At 38.4% G+C, this 18,215-nt stretch overlaps 1 protein-coding gene across 5 annotated transcripts in view; it reads right to left on the reverse strand.

The window, feature by feature from the left end:
• The window catches only part of LOC148872541 (outer envelope protein 80, chloroplastic-like), a 36,537-nt gene extending 21,596 nt beyond the window's left edge, over positions 1–14,941 (reverse strand). For 3 of the 5 annotated variants that reach the window (XM_088967177.1, XM_088967176.1, XM_088967181.1), the window contains exons 1-6: positions 14,231–14,940; positions 13,630–13,723; positions 13,416–13,498; positions 13,285–13,337; positions 13,077–13,146; positions 10,074–10,169 (exon numbers count right to left, since the gene is read on the reverse strand). In XM_088967177.1, coding sequence (XP_088823303.1) covers positions 10,074–10,169; positions 13,077–13,146; positions 13,285–13,337; positions 13,416–13,439 — 243 coding nt within the window. In that variant the 5' untranslated portion in view covers positions 13,440–13,498; positions 13,630–13,723; positions 14,231–14,940. Of the gene's footprint in view, positions 1–10,073; positions 10,170–13,076; positions 13,147–13,284; positions 13,338–13,415; positions 13,499–13,629; positions 13,724–13,817; positions 13,925–14,230 lie in introns of all 5 variants that reach the window. The other 2 variants (XM_088967180.1, XM_088967178.1) reach the window with 2 other exon arrangements.
• Positions 14,942–18,215: the final 3,274 nt, after the last annotated feature.

An 18,215-nucleotide genomic window follows, 5' to 3' on the forward strand; every position in this document is an offset into this window, starting at 1 on the left:
TTTAGGAATGATGTTTGCTCTGGTGACAAAATTTTGTTTGGGACTTTCAGGCTCTGTATTTCCTTCTCTCCCCAACAAACCTTTCCCACCAAAGAATTTGGTGTGGGCCTGTCCCATGTTGAAGCGTTTTGTTGGGAGGTGTATAATGAGAAGATAAACGCTATGAATATGTTACAAAAAAGAAGGTCAAGCTGGTGCCTCTCCCTGAATTGGTGCATTCTTTACAAAGCTAATGGTGAGAGGTGTTTCCATTTACTAATCTCTTGTCCATTTGCTACTTGCATTTGGGAGTTGTTTTGTCTCTCTCTTTGGGCGCAGGTAGACTTGTCCTAGGGAGATGACTGCTCTTTTTAGTCAGGTAACCTTTCAACTTCCCAAGAAAAGAGGGAGGAATCATGTAAACATGCACCAGAGTAGTTATTAAGTGTTGTTACCAGGATCTCTTTGGGTATCCCTTTCTGTGGAAAATGTGAGGTTTCTTCATATCTTATTAAATTTAAGCGTTGTTACTGATGGCTCTCTTCCTAAATTTATATATAGAAATTGCAGAAAATGTTTTAAAAGTTATATACAATAAAGAATATAGGGCCTTTCTTCAATGAAGGTGGAATTCAGGTGGAGGACTATTTAAGGTATCTCAAATAAAGAAATAATAGAGAAGTTAACCATGAGCCATCAGTATCTAACACAGAAAATGGTAATTCCAGGCCTATATGAATTTCAGACAAAGGTCGAGGGTTGGTGGGAACATAATGGTGGAAGAGAAAGGGAAAGGAAAGAAGGAGGATCTGTTAGGTTTCAAGTGATAGCTTGTGCCATCTAGGAGAAGGAGATTATCTTCTTATAATCTCTAGCTTGTCTGGGTTGGTTTTCTTTTGTTGTTGTGTTTGTTTGGCTTATTCTTTAGGGTAAGTTGCTGAAACCTCTCCTGAAGTTTTGGACCATTGCAAAGACCTCCCTTGAAATTTGGTAATTGTAATCACCTACCCTGAACTTTCTGATATAGTTGCAAGTAGAGCACCTCTTTTAGAATCCTCTAAAAAGATGCATGAAAATGTCCAAAATACCCATGCAGTTACTATTAAGGCTTGGTTTCTCCAGAAAAAAAAAAAAAAAAAAAAAAAAACAACAATACATACTTTATGAAAACAAAAACAAAAAAAAAGGATTTGAAGTTGCAGCTTTATCTTTGAGTGATTGATATGAAGGATCAATTTGGAAAATAAAGAATTTCAGAAAAGCGATTGGAAGGGTTTGGGGTAGCAATTCATAATTTCATATGTAGAGGACTTCGAAAATGTACATTTTGGTCAAAGTAACTGCATGGGTATTTTGGATATTTTCATGCTTCTTTTTAAAGGATTCTAACAGAGAGGATCTACTTGCAACTATGTTAAAAAGTTCAAGGGAGGTGATTGCAATTACCAAACTTCAAAGGAGGTTTCAGCAACAACCAGAAACTTCATGGGAGGTTTCAGCAATTTACCCTATTCTTTAAGGTGCTTTGGGATGCATCCCAAGGTAGCAAGAAATGGGACTCTTTTGGCACGTTTCCTCCAGGAAGGGGACAGTTCTTTTAGTACTCTTTAACATTTAAAAACACAGGTATCTTGAAAATGGCATTTCGGTGAACCCCCAATATGATAGATACACGCCCATATGGGGTGTATCGTATTGAAATTTTGAACCTTGACTACCAGTTGGAAAAAAGCAGATGGTATTCAGGGAGAAAATGAAATAATCAAGCATAAATTGACATAAGAAATGTTTAATGTGAAAAAATAATCAAAAATTATAAGTAGCATTAGTAGTTTATAGAAAAATAATCAGCATTTGTTTTAGGCTCAATGTTAAATGTGTAGGGGGTTCTTTGCTGTAGAGGGTCTTTGGCCTAACAACTTCTTCTTGTACCTTTTTGTTCCTTAATTTTAATGAAATTTTCTTGTGTTGCTGATCAACAAGAAAAAAGACTGGGAAACTTGGTGCCAAATCTGTTTCTACACCTATTGATGTTAACCATAAACTCTCATCTAATGATGGTGAGCTTTTGATAGATAGAGGACTGCTCCAAAGACTTTTGGAGAAGTTGTTATATCTTTGCATGACATGACAAGATATCTCATATGATGTTAGTATAATCAGTTAGTTTATGCATGCCCCTAGAGACATACATACAGCTGATGCAGAATGAGTTGTGTTACTTGAAGGGAACTTTAGGAAAGGGTATCCTCTTCTCTAGGCATAGACACATGAAGCTAAAGGCTTACACAGATGCCGATTGGGCTGGAAGTATTGATTATAGGAGATCTACATCAGGTTGTTGCGCCTTGGTTGCAGGGAACATTGTCTCTTGGAGGAGTAAGAAACATTCTATAGTAGCCAGGTCTTCAGTTGAGGCAGAGTATAGGGCAATGGCACATGGAGTTTTAGATTTGTTATGGCTTAGGTCACTTCTAAAGAAGACGGGTATTACACATGATAAGCCCTTAATGCTTTACTGTGATAATTAGGCTACGACCAACATAGCTCATAACCCAGTTCAGCATGATAGGACAAAACATATTGAAATTGACTGGCATTTTATAAGAAAAGGGAAGCTTCCAAAAAATTTGCCTTCCTTTTATTGCCTTAGAGCAACAGATAGCAAATGTTCTAACAAAGGGTATCCCCAAGGAAAAGTTACAACATTGTGTAAGCAAGTTGGTTATAATTGATATCTATGCTCAGCTTGAGGGGGAGTGTAGAGATAATGGGCCGAATGGGCCTTAGTTTCTTTGTTTTTCTTTAAGTTATGTTTATGACTTGTTTTAATAGGTAGTGGGCCTTAGTTATGAACTTGTTTTCTCTTTCTTTATTGTTGTCTTTAGTGATGGACGCCCTACTAAGGGCACTCATGTAATTGTCCTTATTTTTTACAACAAAAGAATAAAAGAGATCACTGGGGGCAGAAGAGAGGTTTGGGACTACTTTCTCTTTTGACTTTTCTATCATCTGCTTCCATCACTTCTCTCTCTTCAATCCCCCTCTTTTCACCTGTTTCTTTTCTTTTAATTCAAATAATTGCAAGTGTGATTTACAACTATAATAAATTGTTTTGAAGCTTTTTTAGAGGATATATCCGCCAAGGTAAACATGTCTTAGAAAGCAGAAGGCGATATTGGACTTGAAAATGCCAAATGAACCTCCTATTGTGACTAAGCTATTGAGCTTGTTGAATTCAATTTTCTTGAGTAAAGGTGACTCAGATTCTAGAGTCTAGGGTCCTAATTCTGATGGGTTGTTTTCTTGTAAGTCCTTACATTCTTTGGTAGCCACCTCCACTTACCCTTCTTTCCCAATCAAGGAAATTTGGTTTTCTTCCATTCCCCCTAAAATCAATGCTTTCTGTTGGTAAGTGTTTCATGGTTGCATTAATACCTTTGATCTACTCCAAACCAAAAGACCAAATTGGTGCTTGTCCCCCAGCTAGTGTGTCCTTCGCAAATTGAATGGTGAGACTGCTTTTCATCTTATAATCTCCTACCCTTTTGTTAGCTTTATTTAAAAAGAGGGGTAAGACCTTGTGGAGGTGCACTAGAGCAGCACTACTTTGGACTGTGTGGGAGGAAAGAAATGCAAGAATATTTGAAGAAAAGGAAAGAAGAAAGGAAGCCTTGGTAGAAACAATAACTTTGAGAGTGGCACATTGGGCAAAGAGAATGAAGTTGTTTTCAGACTTCAAGATTGAAGATAGTAGAAGTTCAGGACTGTTATCAGTCTTGAACCCTAATGGATTTCAGGATCGAAGATAAGAAGAAAGGTAAGAGGAAAGAAGAGGAAGAGGGAGGAGAAGCAGTAGAACACAAGGGTTGAAAGGAGGAGCAGAAGCTTAATGTTCTGCCGCCACCACTTTAAGTAATATTTATAGGTTGTGCTCATTACATGGAAAGGACAGATCTGCCCTTAGTCTTTACATAACAAATAGAGCAAAAAATAAGACTGAAATAAATAACAACTGAAACAACTAAATGACCAATAGCTAACCCTAGGCAGACTAGAACATCTTCTACCCTACGAACACAGTGGGACCGTAGCTGTGGGGCCCACATCAGTGTCCTCAAAACTCCCCCTCAAGTTGGGAATAAATGTTTATCATTCCCAACTTAGATAGATCTGCCTCTAGCTTCTTCCGTGGTACAGTTTTGGTGAGGATATCTGCCAGCTACATATTGGAGGTGATGTATGGGAGACATGCTTCTTGTGATGAGACCCTCTCTCGTACAAAGTGTCGATCAACTTCAATATGTTTAGTCCTGTCATGCTGCACTGGGTTGTGTGCTATATTAATAGCCGCTTGATTATCACAATACAGCATCAGGGGCTTCTCATACTCAATACCCAACTCCTCAAGTAGTGACCTCAGCCAAAGAATTTCAGCCATTCCATTAGCCATTTACCTATACTCAGCTTCAGCACTGGATCGGGAGACAACACTCTGTTTCTTACTCCTCCAAGAAACCAGGTTACCTCCCACAAGAGCACAATATCCAGGGGTAGACCTTCTGTCATCAACACTCCCAGCCCAATCAACATCCATATAGACTTCCACCTTCATGTGATCATTGTTCTTGAACAGTATACCTCTACCCGGGCATCTCTTCAAGTATGCTAGTATTCTTTCTACTGCTAGAAGGTGCGCGGTTCTAGGAGAATGCATGTACTGACTGACAACACTAACGGCATAACTGATATCTAGCCGGGTGAGGCATAGATATAGGAGCTTTCCCACTAACCGCTAGAACATAACTTTGTCTTCAAGCAGCTCTCCACTCTCTACACTAATCCTGTGGTTCTGTTCAATGGGTGTATCTGCAGGTTTGACATCCAACTTTCCAGTTTCAGCCAAGAGATCTAAAACATATTTCCTCTAAGAGACAAAGATCCCCTGTTTAGATCTAGCAACCTCAATACCCAAAAAATACCGTAGTGTCAGTGATGACTCCACCCTCTTGATGAACAGTGTATGATCTGATTGGGCCTGTACATAACAGAACTTCCCAAGGGCTAGTCTGAATCTGTCGAACCAAACTCTAGGTGACTGCTTCAAACCATACAATGCCTTATTGAACCGGCAAACCTTCTTACCTGCCTCTATATCATAGAATCCAGGAGGCAACTGCATGTAAATCTCTTCCTGCAAGTCCCCATTCAAGAAGGCATTCTTAACATCCATTTGGTACAAAGGCCAAGTGTAGCTTGCTGCAAGAGATAATAGAACCCGAATGGTGGTCATCTTGGCTACCGGGGCAAATGTCTCCAAGTAATCTATACCATAAGTCTGAGTGAACCCTTTTGCAACTAATCAAGCTTTGTACCTCTCAATGGAACCATTTGCATTGTGCTTCATAGTAAATACCCACCTGCATCCAACTGGTTTCTTTCCTTTGGGCAAATCAACTAGCTCCCAGGTATTATTTTTCAACAGGGCATCCATTTCAACTTGCATTGCACCTCTCCACTCCAGGACTGATAGGGCTTCTTGCACTATTCTCGGAATAGGGACATCAGCAACGGAGGTGAGATAGGACCTGTAGGAGGGAGATAGGCGATCATAGTACAAAAACTGGGAGATGCAGTGGGCTATAGATGTGGTGCAATGCCGTTTTCCTTTATGGAAGGCAATGGGAAGGTCAAGGTCATCTGCAGAGGGTGAGGTAGCAACAATGGAAGGAGTCTCTATGGGCCCTGGGACTGTAATATCTGAACTTGGAGCTGGTCGGGACTACTGATGACCGGGATCAACCTGCCTGCATCGCCTGTGATAGACTCTCAACTCCCGATCCCTCTGACCACCCTCGCTACTGCAGCCCTCATCACCAACTGGAATAGATAAGGGAACAGCACCAAAAGTATTAACCATGTCCTCACTGCACTCCCCCTGAAGAAAATGACCCAAATCTCCACACTCACTACTCTCCCCCTGAGGAGAGAGCATAGAATAGTAGGGTGTCTCCTCAAAGAAAGTGACATCCATGGATACAAACTTCTTCCCTGAGACAAGATCATAACAACAATAACTCTTTTGAGTTTGTGCATAACCAAGAAAGATGCATTTGGAGGCCTTGGGTTCAAACTTGGAGTGATGGGGACCGAGAAGCTGAACAAAACAGGTACAACCAAATGTCTTGAGGGGAATAGTGAACAACTCCACATTGGGGTATAGAAGGGAAAAAGGAGGTTTCATATCAAGAACCCGGAAAGGAATCCGATTAATAAGATACACCGCCGTAAGGATAGCATCACCCCAGAAGCGAATAGGGACATTGGAGGTAAACATAATACTTCTAGCCACCTCCAAGATGTGCCTATTCTTCCTCTCTGCAACCCCATTCTGCTGAGGTGTATGAGGGCAAGTGCTCCGGTGGATAACCCCATGATTAAGGAGGTACAATGCCAATGGCTTAGCAAAGTATTCCTTTGCATTATCAAATCTAAGCACTTTGATCCTGGCATCAAACTGGGTTAGGATCATTTAGTGGAAGTTTTGGGTCAGGGCAGGCACCTCATCTCGTGATCGCATAAGATAAACCCAAGAAAACCGGGTGTGGTCATCAACAAATAACAAAAAATACCAATAACCCACCCATAGAAAGAATGTGATATGGCCCCCAAACATCAGTATGCACAATATCAAAAGAACTATTACTCATTTTATTACTCAATGAATAAGAGTTTCTACAATGTTTAGCAAACTCACAACTTTCACACTTCAACTGAGATGACTCAACAGACTCAAACAAAGTAGGAAACAGACTCTTCAAGGACCGAAAAGATAAATGACCCAATCGATTATGCCAAAGCATAACTGGACTCACAACCTGAGAAACAAGTAACTTTTTATCCACTAACTCTTCCCGACGAGAACTCTCCCCGAGCAGATAGACCCCATTCGTCTCACCGCCAGTCCCAATCACCTTCTTCATCTCCAGGTCCTGAAAAACACATCGGTCAGGAAAGAAAGTTACTGAACAGTTCAAATGTTTGGTAATACTACTAACGGAAAGGAGGTCAGTATCCAGTTTAGGAACATGCAAGACAAAGGACAAGGATATAGTATCTGACAGTTTGATGTCACCCTTGCCAGAAATAGGGACAAGAGAGCCATCAGCTATAGATACTTTATCCCTACCAGAAGATAAGTAATAAGTAGTAAACAAAAAGGGCAAGCTAGTCATATGGTTGGATGCACCTAAATCTATTACCCAACAAGGTTCAGTAGTACCTGGAGCGGAGGCATGGTAGGCTAAGGCTCGAGTACCTGAGTGTGCAAAGGCCGATGTGGCCGGGGCTGACAATGACTACGGTAACTGAGCTGAACTGCCAACTTCCTTCTCCAATTGTATTAGAGCAGCCCGAACTGCAGCTAAGGTCTCTAATGGTGTGCCTCTTGTGCCAGATGAGGATGCTGAATCAATAGTCATAGCCACATGAGCATTACCCTTTTTATTTCTCAACTTTGCCGGGACCAAATGTGGATGCAGCTTCCAACATGTTTCTTTTGTGTGTTTAGGTTTCTTGCAATGCTCACACACCACATCCATTTTATCTTCCTTCTTTCTGTCCCTCTCTGAATCACCCTCTGTTTTGGGTTTCGCAGCTACCAAGGCAGGTGTAAGCAGCTGAGGTTGCATCATGACTTTCCTCCTGGTCTCTTCACTGTGCACTAAGGAGTATGCCTGAGAGAGGGTCACACTATCTCTAGTCAAAATCTGCTGCCTCACAATATCATATTCTGAATTCAGTCCTGCCAGGAACTCAAACACTTTGTTTGTCTCAATGTGCTTTCTATGTATTTGAACATCTTTGGGACTCTCCCACTCAAGAGTCTCTAAGTGATCAATCTAACGCCATAGGGACTTCAAGGTAGAGAAGTAGACCGACACTGGTTTCTCTCCTTGTTTAAGGGAATTCACCTCACATTTCAACTCATATGCTCTGGCAACATTAAGGGCTTGAGAGTAAGTCTCTTTCATCACATTCCATATCTCCTTGGTTGTCTTTGCCCATAAGTAATTTCGGTTGATATGGGGCTGCATAGAATTACAAAGCCATGTCATAACCAAATAGTTTTCTTGGACCCACTTGGTATACATAGGGTCTCCCTTGGAAGGTTCTGCCACATCTCCCAAGAGATACCCTACTTCGCCCCTTCCCCCAATAGCCATCATGGCTGATTGGGCCCATTCCAAATAGTTTAATCCATCAAACTTTACGGTTGTAATCTAAAAACCTGTCTCAGAACCACCACCATAACTGTTGTTCCCAAAACTGCCTTCTGCTTGATTCTTAAACTCCATTTCGGTCAAGAACCAGAAGTCTCAAAATTAGGGTTACTACAGTCAAAACCAGCACTAGGACTACCAACCACAATCACAAAATCAGTATAGAACCAATCTGTACTCACAGTAGATATGCACGAAACAAGTATAAAACTGATCTGAAATCAACAACCACACACAACAGCAACAGTCTGAACTGTTTTCACCCCTTTAGAAGTGTTCGAAACCCCGAAAGAAAACTAAAAAACAGTTTGAAGAACAATCTGATATGCTGAAGCCAATTTGAGGTTTTAATCAGTCCTAAAAGCCGTACACTCCAGACAGTACCGTACGGATAAGGTTTGCATTAGGGTTAATATGAAACCCTAAAACTAATCAATCTGATATGCTGAAACCCTAAAACTGAACTATTAGGGTTTGCCGCAGGGATAAGATCACAAGGTTCAGTCCAATACTAGGGTTTGCCGCAGGGATAAGACAAAACCCTAGAGAATAGAGAGATAAAACCCTAGAGTGGTTCGGCCACCCTTGCTAGATAGGTCCAACCTATCTTCTCTAATGTTACTTCTCTCAGAAAATAAAAGACTTACAATAGGATGCAGTTCGCTGCCTACCAAGGTTACCCGAACCCTAGCCTTCTCTGATTCTTCCTGATCACCAACTCACTGCAACTGTGGCACTTCTTCAAACAGCTGTTAATCCTCTAGAGATCTCCAAGAACCAGTCAACGAACTCTGCTTTCTCAACTTCTAGCTTTAGATGGTTCTCATGTTCGGCTGGACTAGACTCACATGAGAAACCCTAGCTCTGATACCAAGTAGAAGCTTAGGATTGTTATCAGTCTTGAACCCTAATGGATTTCAGGATCGAAGATAAGAAGAGAGGTAAGAGGAAAGAAGAGGAAGAGGGAGGAGAAGCAGTAGAACACAAGGGTTGAAAGGAGGAGTAGAAGCTTAATGTTTTGCTGCCGTCACTTTAATTAATATTTATAGGTTATGCTCATTACATGGAAAGGACAGATCTGCCCTTAGTCTTTACATAACAAATAGAGCAAAAAATAAGACTGAAATAAATAACAACTGAAACAACTAAATGACCAATAGCTAACCCTAGGCAGACTAGAACATCTTCTACCCTACGAACACAGTGGGACCATAGTTGTGGGGCCCACATCAGTGTTCTCTACAAAGATTTCTTCAGAGCTTGGGGTGTTATTGCTGCATCCTCATCTACAAGACAAGGATCTGTTGAGACTTGGTCTCCCCCAATAAATGGATGGAAGAGGGGAACATAAATACTTTATACTCCAGTCCTGTGGAGCAAGGTGATGTGGCAAGGTCAGAGTTTTTGGCTGCAGTTTATGGGGTTGAGAAGGCAAAAGAATTGGGTATTAGTAGGCTGATTATTGAGGGAGACTTGGAAACAATGGTAAAGTGGCTGCTTAAGGGGGAGTGGGTGGCATGGCATTTGCGGAATGAATTTAGGAGATTTAAATGGCTATCGAAGGACATGTCAATCCGAGTGAGATGGGTGAGGAGAACTACCAATAGTTTGGCAGGTAGCTTAGTGAAGCAAGGGGTACATAGAACACATATGTTTTGGGCTCAAATGTAATCTTGGATTGGGTCATCTTATAAAGCTGGTTTTCTTTTCACAACTTCTTGTTGTAACCTGCTTTTTCTAATTAATGAAATCGTTTTGCTGTGTTGTCAATCAAAAAAGAGATAATACAATTCAAGTTAGAAATGAACCAACCTCACCTCCTGCTGGCTGGGGTATAATGTTAACATCTTCCATAATTCCCATTGTTACAGTTTCAACATCTCTTTTTCCCTGAAGCAAACTGTAGACCTACAAAACAAGAACTTAAAGTTGAAACCTTTCTTATACTAAACAATATTGTGACTGATACAGTATCACTCAAAAGATGTCAGATAAGCTCCAAGTTTTCATCCTGATTGGTCATACATGTCTGAAGCATAAATGATGTTTCCATCCATTAAAAAAAAGCATTAACAGTGTCTCTATAGCCTATTCAGTTCAACTTCCAGAAATGACAACAAAAATAAAAGGAACAAAGATTAGATAGAACCATCAAACTAAATTGTATGATTGGCCCCAAGGAAATTCTTGTCTTTTAGGTATTGGAGGATTTTCATTAAATAGCAATTTAGTTGACTCAAGAGCTCAGATTATCAGTGTCTATGGTGTATCGTAGGATGGTTATACAAGGGGGCTTACAGGCTAAGATTGAATGCATGAGAGACATCCAAATCAGATAGTCTCTTAGAGATCGGCCGATCAAATTTGAGATCTTTGACATCTAGAGTGAACCCCTCATTGATTTGGGTTCCCAAATCTGCAAACTCTATGGCAGACATCCTCCAAAGGGGGTGTAGCTGGTAATGAGCTGTATTTGGGTAAATTAATACCACCTTCAAAATACTTTTGTATATTCATATTTACTAGGAACTGATCGTATCCCAATAGAAGTGTGGAAAGTTATGGGAGAGGTAGGCTTACTGTGACTAGATAAGCTAATTTAATATAATAATGAAAGCAAAGAAGATGCCAGATGAATGGAGAAGGAGAACTATGGTGCCTATATTTAAAAACAAAAGCAAAACATAAAGTTGTAACAATTATTGTGGGATCAAACTCACGAACCACACTACAAAACTTCAAAATAGAACATGGTTTCAAATGTCACGAAATTTCGCTAATGTCGCCCGACATATGTCGATGTCGAGCCTCACTGACATGAAAATGGATGGTAATATAAAAATTACATTATTTCAGCCACCATTTCCTATATTTCAGAAATGTCGACCAAATCGGTCCAAATAACCAAAAACAAAACAGTTTTTCCTAGCTTTTCCTATTATGTTGACAGGGTGTCGACTAATGTACATTAATAATATAATATATTAGTATATTATATTAATATAATATAGTATATTAATATAAATTGTTCCATTAATAATTTCTATTTAATATTTCAAATAAAATATTTATAAAAAGGAATTAACAAAAAAATAAAAACAAAAGAATAAATTAATTACTTTATAATATAAAACATAAAATATTTTTCAAGTAATAAAATATTAACTAGTTAGTATTTTTAAAATATTTATTAAAATCAGAAAATGATTATTAAATTTTATAATAAATCATATTCTAAATTTAATATAAAAATGAGAACAAATTTATTAAATTTTATACTAAATCATAATTTATTATAAATTTAGTATTAAAAATCATAATAAATTCATTAAGTCTTATAAGAAATCAGAATTTATCATAATCTTAATAGTTAATACTACAAAAAGAAGAATCAGTTTATTAAATTTATAATAAAACATAATGTATTATAACTTTAATGTTTAAAAATCAGAATAAATGTATTTCTATTTACTAGTGTGAAATAAATATATTAGAATTTATAATAAATCAGAATTAAAAATAAGAAAAGAAAATATCAGATAACCTTGTGAAAACATCAAAATGCATAATAAATCAGTAAATCGTCATTTACTAATTTGTTATTGATCTTAGTTTCTTAGCTTTATATAATGGTTGGGAATAAGATAATAGTCTAGAAATATGTATTAATGCTTCTTTTATCATTTTACAAGATATCATTGCATATTTCCACATATTTCATAATATTTCCACAATGTCTCTAATTTTTACAATATTTCCCCTCGACATTTTCAACATATGTCCTATATTTTGGTAAGCAACATTTCCATTGACATCGATATTTTAAACCTTGGAATAGAATAATTGAGCAAAGGTTTCAACAAGTACCAAGTATACAATATGTTCAAAAAATGAGTGGCACAATTGTGAACGCATGGATGAGTGGAAAAACTAGGAGTATCTCCAATAGGTTCTAAAATAAGAAAAAGTAGACTTAGATGGTTTGATGAAGTGCATAGAAGACCATCTACAGCACTCATAACAATAAGTGATTTGTTACAGGTTGAAGAAGCTAGAAGAGCTAGGAGCAAACCAAAATGGGTCTGGGTTTGAGTAGTAAGAAATGATTTATGTGCTCATAATTTAACAATGGATATTGCACTGAACAGAATAGAATGGAAAAATAGGATTCATGTAGCCAACCTCATATAGCTGGAACAAGGCCTAGATAATGATGATGATTATATTGGATCAAAAGCCCTTGCTTTAAACATTGAAGCATGGAGCACTGTATCTAAACACTTTATTTCACTTCTTGTGAATAATAATGATATTAGTTTTTTTCATTTCTTATTAACAAAAAAATTGCATAGCTCTCAATTTCAGGTTTAATGGGAAAAAAGATCGGAAGATGGAGGTCAATACTTCACAATCAAGGAATGCTAGCCAAACTAACAATGAACTTGTGGCAAGCAAGAAAGATATTGGATTAAAAAGTTTAACACACTTCAATGATTCAATCTAATGATCTTTGCTTTCTTCATGGTGTAATACATGTTTTTCATAAAAGCAAAACAACATGGAAAAGTAAAAAAAAAAAAAAGAAAGAGCATATGGTCTTAGTTCATAACAATCTATCTTTCAAACATAAAATTAAACAATTATGATAAGTACCTTCAAGAATTAATGAAGTTCACAATTAGAATAAACTTTACTAGAAGAAAAATAGACATATCTTTTTTAAGGCAATGTTCCTTGTATCTTAATTCCTAAGAACAAGTAATGTTCCTCCCTACACAAGTAGTCAACCACAAGTTACCAAATTGATGAACATACTTCTTCCTTCTTTGCGGTCAGTTGCTGAAGTATAGTTTCTGGCTCTGTCTTTGCAGTAATCAACTCACCACTGAAGATATCATGAGGCAGTCTATTAGCCATAAAAATGCAACTTAAATAGTTTTCAGCTTTCATTCAGTAAACACTAAACACCAAAGACAAGTCCTCAGACCCTCCTATCGAGGAACTCTATGATGATATTGTTGACCTCAGCTTCTGAAACTTGAAACCTGACGATCCCACCAGAGAGAATTTCAACATCTGAAACCAGTGACAACCATCAAAAAAGAAATGCATGTTAAAATTAACAAAACAATCGTGTACAGATGAAGCACCAACCATGCCAAGTAGACTTCGCTCCATGTACTACCCATTAATGGAGCTTATCACTTCATCCAAACTCCAGATATTGACCACTTTTCCTGCATAGCTCGATGCCAAAAAGATTAGGCATGTTGTGAGCATTTCTTGATGCATGGCCAGATAAAAGAGTAAAACAAAGAATGAAAGTATAATCTGTATATAGCTCAGAACCATTAAAAAAGAAACCCACCATATCCATCATGGAATGCATCTTCCAGAAACTTCAAGGAAAGAACACTGGCTCCTTCGCATATCAACCTTTGGAACTCCTGGTTCGGTTCTGCCTTGTATCACGGAAAACCAGTTCAGAACTTCAGATGCTTATACCGTGCTAAACCAAATAAGAAAAATGTGGTTACAGAAGTTCGTTTTGCCCACCAAACTATAACAGTGAAAGTAAAACCAATCCCTTGCAGTTCATCGTCACGGAATTCTATTCAGAAAAGAATTCAACATGCTTACAGCAGAAGGCATCATACATATCCCTGAAAACTCGAATTAACATCTAGCTGTTACTTCCAACAATAATTCTATAAGTCACACTGCATCGATGAGGGGTTACGACCATGTAATCATCATAGCACAATATTTTGGGAACTCGACTAACACTTTTTCCTTTATTGCAACCAAATACTTCTTTATTGATAAAAGGCCCTGCAACGAAATTTACAGCACTCTTTCTTTTCTAGAAGACCCCAAGTCCCACCTTGTTTCTTTATGTAATGTTCTGGCATACCTTAAGAAAAAGAAAAAGAAAAAGGAAAGAAAAAAGAGAATTAAACAAAACGTACCTGAAAAATCAACCGAATCCCATCTCTGGTATCAACTGCGGCAGGCATGCAGGAGAAAAAGTACCCACTGTCGATAAGCCGGTGAGCATCTTCTTGAACTTCTCGCACAGTGAGAGCTGAGTTTGGAAGACAAACCTTCAAAGCCGCTGCTGCATCTGCCTCAAGGTCCTTCCTCTCGAGTTCCTCCCCGTCTTTGTTCCGGATTAAAACTTCACTAATTGAAAACCTTCTCTTCATTTTCTCTTCCGTACTGGCTCGGTGAATACGCTTTCTCTTGAAGCTCTGTGCCTCACGACACATTCTGATTCGACTCCTCGGATCGAACCAAAGCTAAAGAAGAGGAGCAGAGGATGGAAGATTTAGTTGCAAAAGGCCCAGCATTTCTTCGATTTCCTATCGACAAGATGAAACGGTTGATAGAATCTCTGATTTTGATTAGATTCAGGGAGATTGTATGAGATCAGAATGAAGATTAGAGAATAAGTGGAGAGGGTGGTGAACTTTAGACGGGGAGAGAGTGATGGAAGATGAGATGAATTGATCGCCTTCATTTTTCTCCATTACAGCGTAATTGAGGTCTTTACGGGTCTACTGGAGAAGAAATAAAATCATACAATTGAAGTTCTCTGATAAACCCTAGCTTTCCGCCATTTTCTTATGTGCATTGCTACTGCAACAGCACGAGCGGCAATTTTTCGACCGTTTAGCGGGAAGTGTTATACACGAAGGCCTGCTCAATGTATAGTTGAACACGCTAACATGCGCCGGTTGTGGAACAACTTTCACTCGGGAAAACGACACGTGGGATGCATGGATGTAAGTAGGGATGGGTCCGGTTGTAAGATAAGTTGAGGATCTTCGTTAGAGAAGAAAGACCAATAACTTGTCTTTGGTATGGATCCATTAAGATTGTTAGAATGAAGGGTTAAAGGCTAGAAAGTTTTGGCAATTTCTCTCCTGAGAATCTATTTCCACCCAAGAACAACTACTGTAGTTTCTGGAGCTTTCCGATAGCAGTTGGAATGCTACCTCCAAGTAAGTTTGCCTCCATGCCCAAATAAGTCAAGTTCATGAGGTTCCGTAAGCTTCCAAAGAGTTGGTTCTGTCCAAGTAATAGTACTGTGAGTTGGGTTGACAGATTAGCTATAGCTTTGGGCGCAGAGCCTCCAAAGTAATTGGCATGTAGCTTCAATATTTCTAGATTATTACAGTTGGTGGGTGAGTTCAGTAAGAAAAGCTAGATCATGAGCTTGCCCTGTTCCAAACCGATTGTAACCAAGAGTTAGATACCGAAGATTTTGAAGTCCACCGATATTCAGAGGGACTGGTCCAACAAAACTGTTTTCGGCAAGCTCAAGAAATTCAGGTCCCGAAATATTGAACAAAGAAACTGGAATAGGCCCAGTGAAATTGTTTAGTCCGAAAAGTTTTGGCAGAGTGAGTCCTATATCCAGTACTGGAATTCTCCCATAGAATCGATTAAGTATAACACTAATGTAAGTAATAGATGACATGTTGTAAATCCAGTTAGGGAACATACCAGACAACTCATTTACACCAACATAGAGAATCGATAATCTTGTCAATCGGCCAAGATCTTTTGGAATGCTTCCCTCCAAGCTATTATCCGTTAGATCAAGATCTTGGAGCGATGACAGGTTCCCAAAAGGAGGTGGAATTTTTCCAGTCAAGTGATTTGTACGAAGAGTCACTGCAGAAAGCTTGGACAAAGAATCCAGCTCGAAGGGGATTTTTCCGGTAAGGTTGTTTCTTGGTAGGTAAAGCACTTTGAGATTGTAGCAGTTGCTCAGATTGCTTGGAATTTCTCCTTCAAAATTGGCATCGGAAAGGTTGATATACCGTAGACGGAGCAAACGACCCACTTCTTGGGGGATTGCACCGTGGAATTTGTTATCTCCGAGTTCAGTGGAACGAAATACAAGGAGATACAGTTCCCACCAAGCTCTGTCCCTGTAAATTCAATACGGTAACTCGTTGATGCCGGCGACACATGTGATCCCTTGCCACTCACAAAAATGGAGAGACTCGTTCCAGGAACTTGGAGCTCCCAAAGGATCGTTAGTTATCGCATTCTTGAGCTGAAGCAAGGCCAGTCTATCCGTCTCATTTCCTAAGGGGATAGCATTTTGGTGGTGATGGGACATTCTGAACAGAACAAGAGAAAGAAGACATGAATTGCAGATAACCGAAATAGACTGGAGCAAACCAATGGGAGTTCAATCTTCATGGGGACTTTGGGGAATGACAAAGGTAGATAGCGAGATCACTATCTGCATCACTCAGAAGAAAGGTGATTTATTGTCTATGACATGGGAAAAATAACAAGTAGTCCAGTCATCTCTACCATGCTCTGTTCTTGAGAGAATTGACCACAGGCGATCTAGGTCTTGTAGTAATTATCGAAAAACACAACCAAGTCTTAAGTCCTTTCGGTCTTTGTCTTCCATGATCTCAACGTGTCTATCACTCTCGGTCTTTGTCCAGTATCCCCTGCTTGACCGTGAAGCGAGTGTTCAGTGTTCTTCTCTCCCCACCATATCTTGACTTAGACTTCAGTAAATGGCTCCAATCTCATCAATGGCACTTTTTTTCCACCATTTCCACTCATATTTGGCTTTTTTTTTCTTTGTGTTTTGCTTTTTTGATCCTGATGGCTTCTCTGTTCACTCTGAACAGAAAATGCTCTGAATTTTTCATTTATCAAAGATCCTTGATCAGTTTTTCTTACAATTGCTGTTTCTATATGAAACCTTTTCGGTTGATCAATACAAATCGGTGGAAAAATATAAAAATAAATGTGTTATTGGAGAAAAATATAAAACAAAAAGTATGTATATACTACTAATGTAAAAATTAGATTTATCAAATCCCAAATCCCACTTAATTTCTCAAGAATATCTGGATTCGATTTAACTACTAAATCGGTCATTTTCAGATATCAATATTGATAAACGAATATCTAAAATATGACTTAAATGAATTGGATTTGAAATTTTATCAGATTAAATCTGATCCATTTGCAAACGTAATCAAAGTTCAAGGAAAAAAATGATATTTTATGATTTCTTAAGAACATAGTTCCAAAGAATTTGTTCTTTTAGCTGGCCAATGTGGAGTAAATGCGAGGCATTCTGATCCAGCCATTGGATTACAGACCCTATCATTGAAGGTCTATCTGTTCATTCCCCTCCCCTAATCCACATTAGATTCATACCTACCTTTTAATTTAGCGTCTATTTGTTGTTGTTCCAGAAAACGGTGACTCATTTTCACACTATTAGCATATAACCTCGACATTTTTTTCATTGGATTGATATCAACAGCTCACGTGAATCTAATGTTGGTTCTTATGAAGAAATGAATAGTTCAAAGAATTCGAATAAAAGTGGAAGAAGGTGTTCCAATGGAAGGGATTGAGACATAAATTCTTTAAACTTGCTACCCTATGTAGTTAATAGTGTACCAGATCCGAGAGGTCTCTCTTCTTTTGCATGTTAGAACTAAAATCAGGTTAAAGAGATCGCATTTTCTTGCTCTTCTTCATGGTCAAGTTATTAATTGATTTTATATGGCTATGCAAGTTGGGTAGATTGGGCCAGGTTTAAGTTCAACCTAGGCCCAACCCAAAGAATAGGGCATAAGGCCTGAGATTGGCCTGAGCCCAAGTTCAAGTCAGAACTGTCCCGTTCATACATTTCATTAAATTAGTAATTAAGCGCGTGCGTTGCACGTAAGAAAATTTTCTTCATATTAATTAATTGAATTTTAGATATATCATAGTTAAGATAAAAATTGAAAAGTAACAAAAGTAACAATTTAATTAAAAATAAACTTAAATGTTTGTGGTAATATGATGAATATATATTAAAAATGTTCCCAAATGTTTTTGACAAAATTCCGTACTTTTTCATTTTTTTACGTTCTATCTTTTTTTAAATATTTATTATTCAATTATGACATCATG

This window comes from Nelumbo lutea, chromosome 2, assembly GCF_056320005.1.
Source record: "Nelumbo lutea isolate HS-2025 chromosome 2, American lotus-T2T, whole genome shotgun sequence".
In the NCBI taxonomy this organism is placed as follows: domain Eukaryota; kingdom Viridiplantae; phylum Streptophyta; class Magnoliopsida; order Proteales; family Nelumbonaceae; genus Nelumbo; species Nelumbo lutea.